This window comes from Danio rerio, chromosome 18, assembly GCF_049306965.1.
Source record: "Danio rerio strain Tuebingen ecotype United States chromosome 18, GRCz12tu, whole genome shotgun sequence".
Classification (NCBI taxonomy): Eukaryota; Metazoa; Chordata; class Actinopteri; order Cypriniformes; family Danionidae; genus Danio; species Danio rerio.
Genome location: NC_133193.1, coordinates 4,017,963 through 4,039,603, shown reverse-complemented (window position 1 = coordinate 4,039,603; position 21,641 = coordinate 4,017,963). Strand labels below are relative to the sequence as shown.

The 21,641-nt window shown below is 36.5% G+C and overlaps 1 protein-coding gene across 7 annotated transcripts in view; it reads right to left on the bottom strand.

Annotated features, from left to right (window-relative positions):
- The window catches only part of myo7aa (myosin VIIAa), a 111,066-nt gene that overhangs the window by 7,809 nt on the left and 81,616 nt on the right, over positions 1–21,641 (bottom strand). For all 7 annotated transcript variants that reach the window (NM_152983.1, XM_073928789.1, XM_073928791.1 and 4 more), the window contains 13 exon segments: positions 460–645; positions 741–847; positions 2,285–2,372; positions 4,035–4,148; positions 6,237–6,342; positions 9,602–9,757; positions 10,643–10,796; positions 12,017–12,174; positions 14,575–14,702; positions 15,226–15,416; positions 17,772–17,941; positions 19,902–20,028; positions 20,723–20,840. In NM_152983.1, coding sequence (NP_694515.1) covers positions 460–645; positions 741–847; positions 2,285–2,372; positions 4,035–4,148; positions 6,237–6,342; positions 9,602–9,757; positions 10,643–10,796; positions 12,017–12,174; positions 14,575–14,702; positions 15,226–15,416; positions 17,772–17,941; positions 19,902–20,028; positions 20,723–20,840 — 1,803 coding nt within the window.

Here is a 21,641-nt window from a genome sequence, read left to right as displayed (position 1 = left end):
CCATTTTAAAATCAAAATTATTAGCCTCTTTAAGCTATATATTTTTTTTCGATAGTCTACAGAATAAACCATCGTTATACAATAACTTGCCCTATTACCCTAACCTGCCTAGTTAACCTAATTAGGTCTTTAAATGTCACTTTAAGCTGTATAGAAGTGTCTTAAAAAATATTTAGTCAAATATTATTTACTGTCATCATGACAAAGATAAAATAAATCAGTTATTAGAGATGAGTTATTGAAACTATTATCTTTAGAAATGTGTTAGAAAATCTGCTCTCCATTAAACAGAAAATGGGTAAAAAATAAACAGAGGTGCAAATAATTCAGGGGGGCTAATAATTCTGACTTCAACTGTACATATTGCCTCAGAAGAGCTTTATTTCTAGCAATGCACCGGACAAGAAGTATTAATATTTAAAAAAATATGACAGTCTTATCTGAAGCTTTGACACAAACCCTTTTCCAGTCGTCGGGTGAGAGCTGGCGAATCAGGTCTTGAGGAATCATCTCCTTCAGCATTTTGGGAATGCTGGGAAAGTGGGATTTGTCGTCCTCAAATTTAACTCGATAGATCAGAGCGCCGAGCTGGAAAACCTCCTCCCTGGAACACTTGTGATATCCTCGCAGATATTTAGGAAGCTCCTAACACACAGCAGGCATTATAATGAGTTTATATGCTGCATTATACTCAGCCCAGTGTTTGTGCTGTGTTGATGGGGTTCATCAGTGTTTCTGACCTGATAATAGTGGAAGATGGAGTCTGCAAAGGAGTCTTTGCCTGGAACGGTGGTTGTCCATAGCTTCTTCATGAAGAACACCTGGTAGGTCAGTGAAGGCACTATACCTGAACACCACAGTAAGAGATGTTATTCTAATTCAGCAGGTTTTTATTGCTTCCCAAAACAAAAGAATCAAACGTTGGCATTATATTGATCAAAGGTTACAAAAGTGCTTTACTATTATTTTTTTATGTTTTAAGAGTTTATTTATTATTATTGTTGTTATGCTCTAGGGTCAAGGCTGCAACATAAAAGTACACCCGACAAATAAAATTCACTTTTATGACCCTTTTGTATCGGGTCTCTTTATTTGTCTTTTTCTTTTATCATCCAAAAACGTGAAGCCTAACTCGGAGTGAACCCACAGAAAAATACTAAACAAACAGTACACACTAACTAAACACCCAAATGAAACTATCTACAACTAATAATATAACTGAAATAAAATACAAAAACTACACCTACCTACCTGACTAAGAACAAAAACAGGGGAAAATATTTATAATAATTATTATTATTTTCCATCAAAGAATACTGAAAATTAATACACATATATATCAGTTTTCACAAAAATAATACACAGAAGAACTGTTTTGGAATTTATATTTTTAATTAAAATGAATTAATTAAAATTAAGAGTTTTATACTTACAACTCTGAGAAGAAGCCAACATTAACAAATTTTAACTTGTGTAATTTATTATTCTGACTTATTTTTCTCGCAACTCCAAATTTTTTCTATTTTTTTTTTACTTTATTTCTGAGGGGAAAAGCCCAAATTTGAAGAGGTTGCCTTTTAAATCATTTTGGTTAGCTTTATCATATCAAGCGACACAACTGTTTTTAGCATTAATGATAAAAAGAAATGTTTCTTGATCATCAAATCAGCATATTAGAATGATTTCTGAAAGATCATGTGACTGTGAATACGCTAAAATATTCAGCTTCACAACACAAAATTAAATTACATTGTAATATTTTCATTTAAATAGAAAACATTCATTTTGAATTGCAATAATATGTCAAATGTATACTATATTTCTGATCAAATAAATGCAGCCTTGATAAGACTATTTTGAAAATTATAACATCTCACATTTTAAAAGTGTACATGAGAAATAAATGGAGTATTCTAGAGCTGGGCCGATCAACGATATTATATCGAATCACAATAAAATGTATGTCAATAACAATGATAAGCTCTGGACTTCTTTTCTTAATATTGATCTAAGAGCCAATCACACAGCAGAAATGTGCAACAATGGGAATCTAAAAGTGTGATGATATCAGAGATGTACCAAATATTCGGCCACCAAAAATTTATCACTCAAAAATATGTCATTTGATGGACCCTCTAATTATTGTGGCTTCAGTCATTGTTGGGGTACTCTTTTAAATCTGGAAGCATTAACTTATATCAAAATATTTATCGAGATTGCATTTTTGCCATATCACCCAGCCCTAGAGTATACCATAAATGTAAAGCAGAATTCACAGACGTACCATCTTTAGCAGGTCTCGCTTTCTTGATCCAATCGGTCAAATGGCGGACAAAGTCGAAGAAGAAATCTCCCTCAGGCACACTGATCACCTACAACACACACCAGAGCAGAAAATACACCTAGATAATAGATAAGCTTTAATGACAACTGCATACTGTTCTAACTGCACGATACTGGGAAATTATGCGATATACAATATTGTTGTCAGGTTTTGCGATAATGATATTTCTTGTGATATAACATTTTTAAATCACGTAATGATCATGCAAATAAACTGGTAATAGATATCTTTCTGATCCAATGACATCTAATTCAGGCTAAAAAAATAAACATTTCAAGGTCCATACATTTAGGGCCCTATCATACACCCGGCGCAGTGTGGCGCAAGGCGCGGCGCAATAGTCTTTTGGTAGTTTCAGCTTGGCGCAAGAGTCGTTTTGAGGCGTTGCGCTACTCTGTTTAAATAGCAAATGCATTAGCGCTCATATGTGCGCCCATAGGCGTTCTGGTCTAAAAAGGAAGGCGTTCTGAGGTGCACGGATGGCGCGTCGCTATTTTGAGAAACTATAATAGATTTTTCATTAGACCAAAACAAACACGGTCTAAACTCCGACGCAGAGTTGCGCCTCGCTTACAAACTGCTTAATACGCACAAGAGAGCAATAGGCAAATATCTTTACATATGAAAAAATTTAAATATTAAGGAGATATATATAGGATATAATAAGAATAGATATAGGATATAAATATAAATGATTAAAATATTACAAAACATATTATTTTCTAGCCTATAAATATAACAAAAACCACTGCTTTATGTCTTCTTCATCTCGAAGGCTTTTTCAGTTCATTCATAACAACTTGCTTTTGTATAATGTTATTATTATTAGCAGTATTATCCTTTATTATTTTAGACCATATGGGGCATGTGTTTTAGGATATAACTCAGGTTTTTGAACACACTTCATTATTATTGTTAATTTATTCGTTTGCTGGAAATTAGAACTGAATTTAGAAATGGTTTTGAAACGAATATTTCTTAACAAACAAAATTAATCATTTATAGGCTAATTGCTGTCTGTGGGTAAAGGTTTCCCTATGCAAGAGCGAATGTGAAAGTAGATCCAATATCTCTCATTCTCGCGCAGCAGATGCTCTGTTTAACAGTTTTCTATATAACTGTTAACTGTTTGCTAGTGAAATGCTCATTTTTTCCACTTAGACTTACTTTGCGTCCTGTAAATAGCGAATGCACTTATGGCGTGACGCAGCTGACTCTTAAAGGGAATGGGAGATGAGACTCTAGTTGGTTTATTCTCAAAACACACCTATAACTCATTAAGAAAATAAACTTAACCCTTTTAGACCATGCGCCACGGCGCAAAGCAGATTTCCCGTCCTTAAATTAGCAAAAACGCGTTCTGACACGCTGAAAGCGTTTGCATCCTGCGTTTTGCGCTCTGCGCATGAACCGTCAAAATAGAGCCCTAAGTCTTTAAAACACTGAATAACTGAAAACCACATCAGATATTTTGCCTCTTATTGGCTGTTGTCATTTTTTAACACATTCATTCGGCTTAGTACCTTATTTATCAGGGGTTGCCACAGTGGAATGAACCACCAACTATTCCAGCATATGTTTTAAGCAGCGAATGCCCTTCCTATCGCAACCCAGTACTATGAAACACCCATACATTCTCTTATTCACACATAGACTACGGCTATTGTCATGATGCATGAGTGATTTTTACCTTGTCAGAGATCTTGACGAACAGACTGAAGCCTTCGGGTGTTTTAAGTAACAGTCTGCTGGAGATGTTCAGACAGAAATCTTTAGCTTTTGTGCTCGATTCCACCTCAAAGGCCTGAAACACACCATAGCAAAAGCCACGTCATACACTCACAATCAAGTCTGAAAGAATAAAAAGAATAAAAAGAGAATAGCACTTGTACAAGGCGATTTAGGATATAATAGGGTGCAATTAAGCACGAGCAATAATTGAATGTAAATAAACTGTACAACACGCATAAGAGAGAGCAGATGGGAGTTAGCAAACAAACTGGAAAGTGCAAACTGTTATTTTTTCAACATTGGCAACCATGTTTCTTGCATTAAAGAACACACCACTAACATGTTTTAACAAATAACATGTTTCTGGAAACTGCTAGCATATTTTTACAAGTTGCTAGCATGTTTCTCCAGCTTGCAAACATAATTTTGCATGATTTAACTATATGAACACATTTAAGCAGATTGTTAGCATGTTTGTATCACGATTTACCATACTGCTACTACTATAGCATGTATATATTGTTATTATCATGCTTAAGAAAACAGTTGATGGCTTCTAAAATGTTTTTAACAATTTATGAGAATAATATCTAGCATGATTCAACAATCCTAGCATGTTTTAGCTTGTTGCTAGCATGTTTTTAACATGATTTATCTTGGATTGATCCATTGTCTTGGAGGGCCGGTGTCCTGGAGAGTTTAGCTCCAACCTTAATCAAACACACCTGAACAAGCTAATCAAGTTCTTATTAGATATAATAGACACTTCCTGGCAGGTGTGTTGAAGCAAGTTGGAGCTAAACTCTCTAGGACGCCGGCCCTCCAGAACCTAGTTTGGACACCCCTGTACTATATATACATTATATACTAGTATAAATAATATACTGTCTTAAGCCTCCTTTCCACTGCACACGACAAACGACAAGCGACAGACCGGAAGTCATTTATTTCCAATGGAGAGTAGTCCGGGAGCAGCGTGAAGTTCCGATCATCTCCGTATGCGGAAAATTCCGAATTGAGCTGCGGATGCGTTGAAATATTTGAACATCTGCGACTAGGCCGTATGCGACCGGCCGACTGGATGTGATGTATTCCAGTGTTATACAAGCAGGTTCGTGCGCGCGAGATGGGAAATAGGAGTTTACTTGGTTATTTTTTGAATTATAAAAAGTCTATATTAAAAAAAGAACATTTCTGTTCTTAAATGTAAGTAAGAAAGTAATAAAAATATATTTATTAATGTTGTTTCCACATTCCCTCCAATATTTTAGCGGTCTATGAGTTTCTACTAGTATTCATTTATTCATTAAACCATGCCAACGCACAGAGAATAAAGGCTCTTGCTTTTGCACTCTTTTATTTCGGACACAATAGCTGCGTCCCAAATCGCATACTTATGCACTATTCTACGCCATTTTGTAGTACAAATAGTGTAAGTAATGCGTTCACACTGAAAACTCTAAAAATAATAAGTGCACTTTAATTGGACACTTCCCGCACTCAACGACCGCAGGTTTGCTTACGTAGCGGAAGGGGCGGAGCTATCGGGCGCACATGTTGGATAACTTTATTTATTTTGGATGGTGAAAGCAAAGTTCTCCAGCAAGAGTGATTATAGCGCCTCCCGATGGTGAATGCGGTTATACTCACGGCAGATATTATTTGATAGTTTGCTCATTTATTTCACTGATTTGGCAACCGTCAAACGTCATCAGGGAAACGGTTAGAATTTTCGCTTAGTAAAAAAAAACATTAGTGTGCCATTTGGGACAACACTAAAAACATATACTATCCTGTTGAGTGTGTAAGTGCATAAGTACATAGTGCATGAGTGCATGAGTGCATAGTGTATAGTGTGCCATTTGACGCAGCTTGAGAATCTCTCCCATGGTGCATGACAACACTGAAAATACTGTGCGACTGCCACAAGGGGGCGTATTTTGACAGTCGTGTCCAAATGTCGCGTGCAGTGGAAAGGCGGCTTTAGTCAATTATTTGATCGATTACATCCTGCAGGGTTAAAAGCAGAAATGTGAAGCTCTTATTTCATGTAACGATAGTCACGTTAGCGTTCTTAAATATCAAGACGTCCCATTAATAAGCGTCACATCAGAACCACATGAAAAGCTCAATCTGTCCTGTGCAGATGAAAGAGTCTGACCTCATCTGTGTCATCAGGGAAGTAAACCTTGTGAAAGATCTGCGTGGTCTTGTGTTGAATGGCCTCCACCTCCACTAGGTGAGGAGGATATTTCCTGGAGCCGTTCCTGCACAGATAGACATACAGAGTTTATGATGAGTCATGCTGTCCTTCATATTCAACAGAACCAGATAACAACTCCATTAAAGACTCGTATTCACTGGGAGCCGACAGACAAAAGAAAAAACTGGAAAAACACTCAACAACTAATACTACATTTCAAAAAGTAGTACTAACAACTACAACTAAACTAAAAAGATTATACTGTTAAAAGGACAACTTTAAACTAATATAAATGACAATAAAACCAATTTTCTCAAACCTGAACTAAAATAAATGTAAATTTTTGATTTCAGCATCTCAAAGTTGATCTAAAATGGCACTTGAATATTCTACAGAGCTGTTGCTTCACAGTAAGATGTTTGCTGGTTCGAATCCCGGCTGGGCCAGTCCAAACCCATCCACTATGGGTGAATTGGGTAAGCTAAATTGTCTGTAGTGTATGACTGTGAATGGGAGTGTATGGGTGTTTCCCAGTGATGGGTTGCAGCTGGAAGGGCACACGCTGCATAAAACACATGCTTGATAAGTTTGTGGTTCATTCCGCTGTGGCCCCAGATTAATAAGAGGGACTAAGCTGAAAATGAATGAATGAATGAATATTCTACATTATCAAAATGAAGTTAAATATAACAAGCTAACAAAAAAGCTATATAAAAAATCTACACAGTCCAAAATAACTGAAATGCAAAAGAAACAATAAATAAAAACTAAATACAATACCAATTGCTAAACTCAAAAAAAAAAATTAAGTTAAGTTTGAACTTAATAGTATGAGTAAATATTTTATTTATTATAAACTAAACTAAAAGCTCCAATTAAATATGAAGTTTTTTGAGGTGTACAGTTGAAGTCAGAGTTATTAGCTCCAATGTTTATTTTTCCCCAATTTCGGTTTAACAGAGAGAAGATATTTTCAACCCATTTCTAAACATAATAGTTTTAATAAAGGGCGACACAGTGGGGCAGCGGGTAGTGCTGTCGCCTCACAGCAAGAAGGTCATTGGTTCGATCCTCAGCTGGGTGAGTTGGTGTTTCTGTGTGGAGTTTGCATGTTCTCCCTGCGTTCGCATGGGTTTCCTCCGGGTGCTCCGGTTTCCCCCACAGTCCAAAGACATGCGGTACAGGATAACTGGGTAAGCTAAATAAATAATAATAATGCATTTTATTTAAAGGCGCCTTTCATGACACTCAAGGTCGCTGTACAGGACAGCTAGAACAATGGCTTGCCAACTAAGGTCCAGTCGTTACAAAAATAGTTCGTTAAATTCGCAGTTTCCCAAAAGTTAGTTCATAACAGTTTAGTTTTTACATATAGTATTGTATAGACGTTAGTTTTTTATCGGACTAAAACTAACGCATAAATTCTGAGTTATTATTTATAAAATAAACCTGCGTTTAAATGACGGATGTGGGTGTCACAAAATATTTTTTAAATAAATGTTTTTGTATTATTATTTAATGTGAACAACACTTAATAAAAATGTATATGTATTTCACTACTCATTGGAAAAACTATCAATTACAGTGCTTCCCGCATGCACTTGCGGTGGTAGCCGGATTAAAACACACCATTTACCCACATCACTTATATCACTTATATATATGCGATAAACAAAACATAATTCCATTTTTAATAATAATAGTTGTATTTATTATGACACTTTTCTTTTTAATAGGTTAAAGTAAAGACTGAAGTAAAAAAGAAATGCTATTCAGAAGCAATGTTCTCACTCTGACAGGCTAAATCAGATTCTTTCTCTTTTTCAAGCTCAAAGCAAATTTGAATGCCAAAGGATTTTAGATATGCATATACAAATAGCCTATGTAATATATTAACATCAACAAATTAATAAAATAAGTAGCAAATGAGAAATAAATGACAGAAAATTTGATAAAAACAAACATTATCAATAAAAGTTATCATAACTGCAAGATTAAAACGTGCGCTGTCAGCTGAATACATGCCTAAAATAAAGCAACTACTGCGTGCTGATATTCGTTCTTTTTTGCTGAATATTTAATTAATCTATATCTTTAATATTTTAAAAATCAACCCGCTTTGGCCCAGAGGGGGGCGTTTCCCAAAGATGAACCTCACGGCTGAACTGTGCAATAATTGAGACATAAAATGAGATATAAAATATAATCAACAACGAAAATGTAAATGAAAACGTAAATGAAAACATAAATGAAACATAAAAGTCTTAGTCCTATCAAAATAGCAAACACTGAACATCTATCTATATTTCGGCTAAAAGACTGCTTTATTTATTTATTTAAAACTACTTATTTGTACTGAATGTTTGTGCTTTCATTTTAGTTGTCTTTTTTTTCTTCAATTCTATTTTCCAAAACGAGTCCTCTTTGCACTTAAAAAGTTTACAATAAAGTGTGTTAACGAATTTTAAATGATTAATGAAGGAATTATAATGTTTTGACTTAATGTTTAATCTCATTTACAAGCACAGTAGCATATTAGTAGCTGCTGTATAGGCTATTTCTGTCCGTTCGCATCCCGTCCCTTTGTGCCCCCTGGCGGATTATTCACTAACTGCGGTCATACACTAAAAACAGAGCGGCAGCAATTTCAAACGGCGGCGGTATAAGCCCCGGCGGTAATGGTCACTTTGAACTCTCACCTACTGTACGTGGACAGCACATTTTAGCTCTTATGTCTTATGTTTTATAGTCTGTTACATACATACAGTGTCATGCTGCAACTGTTTTGCAGCATATGAAACCCATTTTTAAGTGTCCAAAATGGGCAAAAAATGTTTTTTTGATAGAAATGTACTGATAGTCAAAACATGTTCAAAAATATATGTGAATGTGTTATTAATGCATCAAAAACAGTCAGGAAAAAAAACTGCTGTGTTCAAGGCAGAAATAAAGCGTTTTCACAAAGCTGACTTTATTGTGTTATATGGAAATCACGAGTCCACATATATGGACATCATTTTTCTCTAAAAGTACATCAAACCAAAAAATGATTCGTAGGTTATATTCTAATTAGGTTCCAATAAGCCCAAATAGCAAAGAAAAATAAAAAATGCATGTTAAAAACAGCTTGGACTGTTAAGAGGATAACAAAGATGAAGAAAAGAGAGTAACAGCTATAATAATATATATTTTTTTTTGCTGAAACGGTTTCAGTATAAATGTCACTGTTGCAGCTTAGTTCAGTGTAATGCAGATGTCTCTGCTAAATTCCTACTGAAGAACAACTCCACGGCTGGTGTGTGTGTGTGTGTGTGTGTGTTCACCGTAAGGCTTTTTGTAGTCTTTGCATGCAGTCCAGAGCCAGAGGATGATGTTTCTTGGACTGTAGAAAGCGCTGGACGTGTGGTAAGAGGACATTACTGGGAGGAAAGAGACCAACACACAGCCAGAGCAGCTCCCAGCCCTTCTCCTCACTGTACCTGCACACATAGACAGACAGACAGACAGACAGACAGACAGACAGACAGACAGACAGACAGACAGACAGACAGACAAAGAGACAGACAGACAGACAGACAGACAGACAAACAGACAGACAGACAGACAGACAAACAGACAGACAGACAGACAAACAGACAGACAAACAGACAGACAGACAGACAGACAGACAGACAGACAGACAGACAGACAGACAAACAGACAGACAGACAGACAGACAGACAGACAGACAAACAGACAGACAGACAGACAGACAAACAGACAGACAGACAGACAGACAGACAGACAGACAGACAGACAGACACAGAATATGTCAAAATATATATAAATATTTACAGTATATCTCAAAATGAATTTAAATAAAACAAACAAAACAAATGTGTACGTGTGTTAACAATTAGCACACATACATGCACCAAAACACATCACAAACATGGATAAACACACATACACACAGTCACAAACTCACACAAATACACACACAAAAAAATTCTTAAATAAAAATATATTTTCTAGACAAGCAAAAAGAAAAGTTTTATCTTGTTTTCAGAAATAATATGTCAAAATGAAGTGAGTTTTTCTCCAAAACAAGCAAAATAATCTGCCAATGGGGTCAGGAAAATAATCTTACTTCAAATTGAGATCAAAGATTATTTTGCTGACCCCATTGGCAGATTATTTTGCTTATTTAAAGAAAAACTCACTTCATTTTGACATATTATTTCTGAAAACAAGGCAATATTCTTTTGCTTGTCTGGAAAATATGTCTTGATTCACGAATTTGTAGATATTTGGACTAGAAACAACACAAAAACATTTTTTAGTGTAAGCTTTTGACCGCTATAGAGAGTTTGTGAATGACGTACTTGATGTGGTTTTCTGTCAGCTGTTTGAGGATCTGACAGTAAATCTCGTCTTTGAGTGGTTCAGCCTTCAGCGCTCCTTCAAAGATCTGATCCGTGAGCTCGTTCACTGAGCGTGTGCGTTTAGACGGATAATCACCCATATACTTCATTACTGGTGCAGGACACACGGTCAAGGAGAATCATACACACAATACACTGCAAATTAAAGGATATTTTGGAGCTTAATTTGAAGGCAAAAAAAACTTTTTGGGAGACCAGGTAATTTAAGCCCATAATTAATATAAATAAATACAAATATGAAAGTGTTTGTTGCATTAAGTGGAAGAAGCAAGCATCATTTAACATACAAATAAAATTAATTTGAAAAATATACTAACGTATACTTTTCATAAAGTATTTTCTGGTCTAGGTCAGCCAGACATGAAGAAAAAATATAAAATGATTATTATTAAAAAATATATATTTTTAAAAATCAAACATTTATTTATTATATGATATAATATAATATAGGGCGAAGCAGTGGCGCAGTAGGTAGTGCTGTCGCCACATAGCTAGAAGGTCGCTGGGTTGCTGGTTCGATCCTCGGCTCAGTTGGCGTTTCTGTGTGGAGTTTGCATGTTCTCCCTGTGTTCGCGTGGGTTTCCTCCGGGTTTCCTCCGGTTTCCCCCACAGTCCAAAGACTTGGGTAGGCTAAATTGTCCGTAGTGTGTGTGTGAATGTGTGTGGAGGTTTCCCAGAGATGGGTTGCGGCTGGAAGGGCATCCACTGCGTAAAAATGTGGTGGATAAGTTGGCGGTTGATTCCACTGTGGCGACCCCGGATTAATAAAGGGACTAAGCCGACAAGAAAATGAATGAATGAATGATATAATATAAATATTGGTCATAAAATAGCCTATTGTATGCAAACACGTCCCATTTCTGCTTAAAATTAAGAAAAATAAATATTTATAAATATAATAAAATGATATAATTCATTCATTCATTCATTTTTTTGTCAGCTTAGTCCCTTATTAATCCAAGTACGCCACAGCGGAATGAACTGCCAACTTATCCAGCAAGTTTTTACGCAGCGGATGCCCTTCCAGCCGCAACCCATCTCTGGGAAACATCCACACACATACACCACGGACAATTTAGCCTACCCAATTCACCTGTACTGCATGTCTTTGGACTGTGGGGGAAACCAGAGCACCCAGAGGAAACCCAGGTAAGTGTCTGGGGAGAGGGAAGTCTGGTGAAGACTGCTGCCTCCGCGATTATCCCCGGCCCCGGATAAGCGGATGAAAATGATGATGATGATGATGAAGTTTGTATGTTCTAGGTTAAGTAAAAACCAAAGCAAACATATGAAACTATTGTGCAGAAAGGATATCGATGAAAGCCATGCAGGCCTCCTGTGAGAGCTCCTCGTGTCCCCCACACTTCTTCAGCAGCGCCTGTTTGATGGGCTCTCGAGTGCAGCACCACAGTTTATCCTTCCCTCGGTTCTTGGTGATCATCACTCGACTCAGAGTGTGTTTAGGAGGAGGCCTGCGGGACAAAACACACGGCAGCTCTGCTTATTAATCATGTTCTTCGATTTTTTTTTTGCCTTTATTAGATAGGACAGTATTGAGACAGGAAGCGAGGTGGGAGAGAGAGAGGGGTGTAGGGAAATGTCCTCGAGCTGGGATTCGAACTCAGGACACCCTAACGTGCTACTGCATCATATTTCGGCGCGCTAACCTCTAGGCCAGGGGTGTCAAACTCAATTCCTGGAGGGCCAAAGCCCTGCACAAAGGTTTCAAACAATCCTGAAGGACTCAATTAGTTTGATCAGGTGTGTTTAATTAGGGTTGGAACTAAACTGTGCAGAGCTGCCGCCCTTTTGGAACCGAGTTTGACACCTGTGCTCTAGGCTATTGCGCCAACATGTTCTTCGATTTTAATGTAAAGTTAAAATGTTTTTACTTCAAAACATCAAGCATTGATGAATCGAGCACAATAAAACCATTGGTAACACTTGACAACAAGGTTGTGTTGGTTAATGTTAGTTAATGCATTTACTAACATGAACAAACACTGAACAATACATTTATTGCAGTATTTGTTCTAGTTAGCAAAAATGTTCTAGTTAAAGAAAATACAGTTTCAATGTTAGTTTGTTAACTCACGGTGGATTAACTAATGCTAAGAAGCAAAACTTTGTATTTTAATAAAGCATTAGTAAATGTTGATATCAATATTTATAAATGCCGTACAAGCATTGTTTATACTTAACATTAACTATCATTTCCTAATGAAACCTTATTGTACAGTGTGACCAAACCATTTATAATAAAATAAATAAATAAACAGAACTAGTGAAAAATTAGGATTTCAACATAACCTGTTAAAATGTCAAGAAAACTATATCTCCTTGCATTCTTGTTTGAGTAATATCACAGATGATGTTTAATTTACTTAATTCACATAAATTGTTATATTACAATATAATTTTTATTTGATTTTGGGTTGACATGGGAGTTAAATAGACTCTTTTTGTAATAAAATAATATATATTTTGTAATAAATAAATAAATATGGGACAAAGAAAGAAGCATATTTTATGGTCCAGATCCAAAAAATCTGCCTAAATTTAAGAAAGAAACAATTATATTCTGCCAAAAGAAAACAGCCTATTTTTTCAGCATAAAATAATAATGTAAAATAATATTATAAAAACAATATAAATGTTATATTTTAAATAATATTATGATGATGATGATGATGATGATAATTAGCCAACCAGTAGATACCGACTTTCAGCCACTTTATGGATCGTGATTTGCCACACTTTCCTATTTCTGACTGCTTCTTTCAGTTGTTCAAGATCGTGTCAGTCTTGGTTGTTCTTTGATGCCCTCTTCTTCTCGATCCACTGACTGCACCGAGCATTAAAGCTGTTTCCATGGAGTTGGCTCGCATGATATGACCAAAGAACGAGATCCTCTGCTTGGTGATTTTGCCCTCTAGCGATACATTTTGTTTGACACGCTGCAGGATCGTTTTGTTTGTGATTCTCGCCCTCCATGGTATGCGCATCATTCGCCTCCAGCACCACAATTTGAAAGCATCGATCTTCCTTCTGTCTTTCTTCTTGAGTATCCAGCTCTCACATGCATACATGGAGAGTGGGAAAACGATGGCATTGATTATTCTGATCTTTGTTACAATGCTGATGTCCTTGCTTTTTCATAACTTCTCCATTCCTTGCATTGCACTGCGGCCAAGTGCGATTCTTCCTCTGATCTCCGGCCCTGACTCGCCATTGTGGTCGATCTTGGATCCAAGGAAGATGAAGTCTTGGACTGATTCGATTTCCTCATTGTCAATTGTTATGTGGACTGTACCATTGCTTGCTGTTGTCATTACCTTTGTTTTCTTGATGTTGAGGTACAGTACCATGCGTTCACTTTCTTCTTTCACTCTTCGGACCACATATTTGAGGTCCTTTTCACTTTCTGCAATCAGGGTCGTATCATCGGCGTAACGAAGGTTGTTGATGTTTCTCCCGCCGATCTTCACTCCGCATGGTAATTGGCCAGATTGCATAGCCCCATGACCACTTCGGCATACAGATTGAACAGGGTAGGCGATAAAATGCATCCTTGTCGAACACCTTTCTCAATCCCAAACCAGTCAGTGTTGCCAATTGCCGTCCTGACCGTGGACTTTTGAGTGTCAGATCTATTAAATGCTGCGGGATGCCCATCTGCTTCAGACATTTCCATAGCTTGCCATGATTGACGCAGTCTTTATATTAAATAATATACAGTATGCAAAAATCTAAATAAAAACAGTTATTCGACCAAATAGAAAAAATTATAAATAAATAATAATTAAAAAAATGACATTTTAAATATGTAAAAATTGATCGTTATTTCATTTTGAAATGTAATTTGTGCTGACCGGAAGTAGTCGTAGGAGAACTCCTCCAGCGTGTAGGGCTTTACCCTCTCCTCCGTCTCGGTCAGTGCTGGGACGTGTGAGATGCGGAGCGACTCCTGACGCTGATCTGGGGTCATCGTGACAAAAGCCTAAGCCATGCAGTCAGAGAGAGCACAGAAGAGACGCTTTTACTTGTGCATGGATAATGGGATTATTTTTAAGGGCTTAAATTGAAATTTGAGGTTTGCATGTCAGAACTGGAAGCAAAACTCTCAGTTATTTTCTATTACAAACTATAGGCAATTTTTGTCCTATTGAAATGCATTATGTGCATTAAAATAATCACGTTTCACTACACAGCCCAAATGCTGGACTTTTTAAGAGTAGCTGTGTTACTGACTGCTGTTTTATTTACACATCTGCACTTTGGTCAGAACAGCAACAATGCTAATAAGATGTTTACATGCCTGATTTAACTCCGGGTTCATCACCTTTGTTAATGTGATTCTCCTTACAGCAATTATTAGCTTAATCCTATTATTTAGATTTAATTATTGCATTTAAATGATGCAATAGCAAAATGATGCAGTTTAGTCCAGGTCCGTATGGGACAGGTTTCTGGGACAAGTTTTAGTGGCATGTGTAATTAGGGATATGATGTTAAAGCAGTACCACGACATCGTGGGGTGGTCTGACCACGGTGGGCAGCACGTAAACGCAGTCCGCGGGAAAGTCTCCTCTCTGTTTGGTCCTGTCGTTGGTGCCGTGAGCCCAGCCGGACGTCATTACCTGCTCACCGGTGTCCTGGTCCAGAACGATCAGATCCCCCTTTAGGAAACTCAGGAATGTGGAGTCATCAGCAGCTGAGGGACATGACAGAAGATACAAGACTCATTCATTCATTTTCTAGTTGGCTTAGTCCCTTTATTAATTTGTGAAGTTTATTTTCCTCTCCGCTGTCACCACTGGCTTGCATGGTTTGGGATCAGTAGAGCTACGCATCGATGGATTTGCCCTCCAGTGTTTAGACCAGGGATGGGCAAACTTGATCCTCGGGGGCCGGCGTCCCTGCAGAGTTTTGTTCCAACACTAGTCAAACACACCTGAACAAACTCATCAGTGTCTTCAAGATAACTCGATCTCTATAGAGAGGTCTGTTTGAATAGGGTTGGAGCTAAACTATGCAGGACACTGGCCCTCCAGGATCATGTTTGCCCACACCTGGTTTAGACCCTCAGTAGTGATTATTAAACTACACTGAACTGAACATCACTGTCCCAATTTACTATGATCTTCTATGTGAAGCTGCTTTGACACAATCTACATTGTAAATTGCTATACAAATAAAGGTGAATTGAATTGAAATAGAATTTTAGTCCGGGGTCGCCACAGCAGAATGAACCGCCAACTTATCCAGCACGTTTTTACGCAGCGGATGCCCTTCCAGCCACAACCCATCTGTGGGAAACATCCATGCACACACACTCATTCACACACACATACACACACTCATACACAACGGACAATTTTAGCCTACCCAATACAAGACTCAAAAAATGTAAATAAATAACCATAATAATAATGATGATAAATTAAAATAAAATAATATGCACAGCATAAACAAGGTGTCCCTTTTGAAAATTTATTTCTGTATCAATTTCAAAGTGAATTTACACAATATATTTTTAATTATTTTTATTTATATATTTATAGTTTTTTATTGACTTGTTTTATTTGTTGTTTTTGACTCAGCATGAATGCTGTTTTTCAGCAGGTTCCTGCTCTGCAAAGCATAAAACAGACAGACATCTCATCCATCAACACAGTACAAACAATCCCCAAACATATAAAGTAGAGAAAAGCAGGTGTCTCTCTCAGTGGCTACAGCGATAGTTCACCATCAGATGACGAGCATGGCATTTTTAAAAAAGTCTCAGTGTTGGTATTGTTTTGAGATGTTGTGGGATTCTCAAAACATGAAAGAAAGATCTCTGTCCAAAACAGTCTTCAAAAGCCGGTAGTGGCAATCATCCATTTACTACAGATCTCGTGGAACGATCAGTCCTTGTGTTGAGTTTTGGTACCAAAGCACAAGGGGCTGCTAAGGTAGCGCTATTTAAAATTTGATAGTACAGTTTAATACCTGTGTTCATAATGTAGTTTTGAGATGTTAAAGCATTAGAAAGTGATAGAGCAAAACAGTGATGTGTCCATCCAGGAAGTCTGTTGTGGATCTTATAAGACCTATTGTACAGTCTAGCTATTGGCTCCAAGATATCGTTTGTTGTGAGAGACCAAACCGGCAAACAACACTGGTGCATTTAAACAAATCAGTTTTATTAAACAGTTAAATTCATTAAAATAGTTTGGTGCCCAACCAGCTTTAGGAATGGAAAGATAATGCATGTCAATTCAAATAAGGAACCAACAACAACTAAATTACAAACTATAAAATATATCTTTTATATTTCTCTTAATTTTTCCTGTTTATCTTTTATTACATTTCCCCCCATAACATATTCATACTGGGTGTACTAATTTCATTCAATTTCTTTTTGGCGTAGTCCATTTATTCATCAGGGGTCACCACAGCAGAATGAACCACCAACTTATCCAGCATATGCTTTACTCAGCAGATGCCCTTCAAACTGCAACCCAACACTGGGAAACACCCATACACTCCTGCATTCACACACATACACTATGGACAATTTAGTTTGTTCAATTCCCCTATAGTGCATGTGTTTGAACTGTGGGGGAATTGAAATTAAGTTATTTTGTTAAAGTAGCTCTAGTTTTGGTACTTTCTTAGATTTAGACTGAAATATGCCCTGGGCCCTAGTCTTAAATTGACCTGGGTTTTAAAATTATTTTAGGTTTCCTTTTGCCGTATATATAAATATATATATATGAAATGTTACCTGGTAGCTAAAATGGGCTTCCTTCTGTTTATGGATAATATAATTAAATATTTTATCTTCAATTTCGAGCTGAACTCTGACTTTATTTTCTACATGAAGTGTATTTCATGTTTTCTTTTCTGCTAGAAATTTGAGTTGTTTTATTTATTCCATGCAAAACAGTAATTTCGCGTTCTTCTCTTTTGATTGCGTGCAGAAATATAGTCTGTACATGCATTTCTAAAATTGACCCATTTAAGTAAAAGCAAAAGAGTTCAAGTCTATTAATAGAGTCTGATGTGTTTGTGTGTCTCTGACCTGGACTGGGATTGTCCTGCAAGGCCACGACGAACTTTGACCTCTTGCGCAGCCCCTCCAGGAAAGTGACCACCAGGTCCCGAATGTCCTCTGCGTTATTAGAGGTGAAGGTGAACTCGTCTGCTTTAATGGTGGCCAAAGTGAAGCTCTGAGCCTGAAGTTTCCCGCCTCTGACAAACACAGAAGATCATTCATTCAGCACAGAAGGAAGAATAAACTATTAGCCATTCTGTGAAACGTTTATTCTTTTGAAATATTTTCGCAAGTTATTACAGAGAATTTTTTCAACACATTTTTAAAAATAACAGTTTACACAACTAATTTCTAATAACTAATTTCACTGCCATGATGACAGTACTCAATAAGTTATTAGTTATTTTGCAAGATACTAGTATTCAGCTAAAAGTGACATTTTTATTGTTTTTTTTTCACCACCAGACTTTTTGATGATTTCTACCTAAATTAATATTTACTGCTAGGAATATAAGCTCATATTTATATCAATATATAGAACTGAGCCTCTCCTTTTAAACCAAAAACATATATATATATATTCATTCATTCATTTTCTTGTCGGCTTAGTTCCTTTATTAATCCGGGTCACCCCAGCGGAATGACCCGCCAACTTATCCACCACGTTATTAAGCAGCAGATGCCCTTCCAGCCACAACACATCTCTGGGAAACATCCACACACACACACACACACACACACACACACACTCATACACTACGGACAATTTAGCCTACCCAATTCACCTGTACCGCATGTCTTTAAAACAGGAGCACCCGGAGGAAACCCACGCGAACGCAGGGAGAACATGCAAACTCCACACAGAAACGCCAACTGAGCCGAGGTTGGAACCAGCGACCCAGCGATCTTCTTTCTGAGAGGCGCCAGCACTACCTACTGCGCCACTGCTTCGCCCACATATATATATATGTTTATAGATTATGTATATCTTCATGTGTTCTTGTTTTTCAAATGCAACACTTTTGACTAAAAGGAGTGAATTGTCAAGATATATATATATATACAGTTGAAGTCAAAATTATTAGCCCCCTAGAATTTTTGGCCCCTTGTTTATTTATTTTTTTTGTTTGACAGAGAGAAGAGAAGATTTTTTTTCAACACAATAGTAAACATAATAGTTTTAATAACTCATCTCTAATAACTGATTTATTTTATCTTTGCTATGATGACAGTAAATAATATTTGACTAGATATTTTTCAAGACACTTCTATGCAGCTTAAAGTGACATTTAAAGGCTTCACTAGGTTAATTAGGTTAACTAGGCAGGTTAGGGTAATTAGGCAAGTTATTCTATAATGATGGTTTGTTCTGTAGATTATTGAGAAAAAATATAGCTTAAAGGGGCTAATAATTTTGTCCTTAAAATGGTGTTTAAAAAATTCAAACATGCTTTTATTCTAGCCGAAATAAAACAAATAAGACTTTCTCCAGAAGAAAAAATATTATCAGACATACTGTGAAAATTTCCTTTCTTTGTTTAACAACATATACATATATATATATATACACACACACACACACACACACACACACACACACACACACACACACACACACACACACACACACACACACATGTATATATTTACATGCAATCTGATTTTACTTTCTCTGATTGTCTTTTATCTCGCTCACAGGAGAACCAGAAGTCCTGAAACTCACCCATGACATATGTTAGGGCTTCCCTTACCATTATCTACCTAAAACACAAACTCTCAAAAATTATCAACGGTGGGAAAAGAGTTAACTAGGCAATTTAGGCTAATTAGGCAAGTCACTGGACAACAGTGGTTTGTTCTGTAGCCAATCAAAAAATATAATATATAATATAGTATAATATAGTTCTAATAATATTATATAATTAATATTAATTAATATCATATTTATTTTTTTTATTCCAGCCAAACTAAAAGGAAAAAAAATTATTCTCCAAAAGTAAATTATAATACAAAATACTGAGAAAAAAATTCCTTGTACTGTTAAACAGCACTTGGTAAATGTTTGAAACATTTAAAAAAAATGGGTGTAAAAAATGCTAATAATGTTCTCTTCAGCTGTATAATCCCTGCAGGTAAATCACAGTATTAAAGTCGTACTTGCTGCTGGACACGGCTGTGATCTCTGGGAAGGAGAGCTCCAGAAGAACCTGCTCCTGCTCGTCCACAAAATACACACCGGTCCAGTTTACAGCCACGATCACATCATTCTTGGGTAAACTAGGACCTTAAAAACACAATACGGCAAGCCCATCACACAAACATACAGCCATAAAACCTGCAATATTTCTGTAAGAAACTAAAACATAGACAAATAGCAACACAATCAACCAATCAGTGGACAGATATTCAATTTTACGCACTATACGGATGAGTTGCAAAACGAGCAGAATATTGCCCATGTTTAAGTTTTTATATTAGAAGATATCTACAATGTTGTGTAACTATGCAAATGAGATATTCAGTCATTAAATATGCACTTATATTGGATATATATTGGATTTTTAAATATTTTTAAAAGTGGATTTTAAAAATTACCTTTTATCACTTTATAACTCAGGAAATACTGTGAGCAGACAGAACCTTTTTGTGCATTAAATGCTTATAATTTTTTTACAAATCCCTCAGTAAAAACCTTCAGAATATATATATATATATATATATATATATATATATATATATATATATATATATATATATATATATATATATAATGTATGAATAAAACTGTGAAGTCTGGTGCATGTTAAAGCTTCTAAAGTGGAGAATTATGACGATTTTAGTTGTTTTATATATATATTATACAGAAAAACACAATGAGGAAAAGAAGAGAAAAAAGCAAAACTTAAACCAGACTGGTGAATGAAATGTTTTTGCCTGCAGTTTCTCACATTAATCTGACATAACGAAAAAATAAATACCTGAAAACTTGAAGGCCTCGTAGAATCTGGAGAATAATAAAGGCCACTTATAACGTGCAAAATCAACAACTTCCTCCTTGACTTTCTGAGGATCCACCCTCTTCTGAGTGTAGACGCCCTACAAATCAAACACAACTCTATTGATTTCATTGCAACAATCAAATTACATGGTTCATTTCGGCTTCATTGTGTTTATTTACTCTACAGTGCGAGGCAAAAGTTTGAAAATACATTCTTTATGCCTTCTGCACCCTAAGGCTGCTTTTTGTTTAATAAACGTACAATTATAACATGAATGTGGTGTCTTATTTCAATGTTTTTATTGTGGGATATAAAAAAAATGCAATTTATCAGTATAATTTAAAGATGATTTTGTTCATTTATTTCCAATTTTACGTCATCCATTCATTCATTTTCTTTTCGGCTTAGTCCCTTTATTAATCTGGGGTCGCCACAGCGGAATCAACCGCCAACTTATCCAGCACGTTTTTTTACGCAGTGGATGCCCTTCCAGCCGCAACCCATCTCTGGGAAACATCCACACACACATTCACACACACACTTATACACTACGGACAATTTAGCCTACCCAATTCTCCTGTACCGCATGTCTTTGGACTGTGGGGGAAACCGGAGCACCCGGAGGAAATCCACGCGAACGCAGGGAGAACATGCAAACTCCACACAGAAACGCCAACTGAGCCGAGGTTCGAACCAGCGTCCTTCTAGCTGTGAGGCGACAGCACTACCTACTGCGCCACTGCGTTGCCATTTTACGTCATTTTCTTTTCAATTTAAATAAGCTTTATTTTGTGATAATTTAGCATACTTAACATTTTTTTCTTTGGATTTGGGCTGACCTCACCCTTTATACCTATATGTAGACCCACACAGAATCTGCACGTGCAGAATTCCGCAG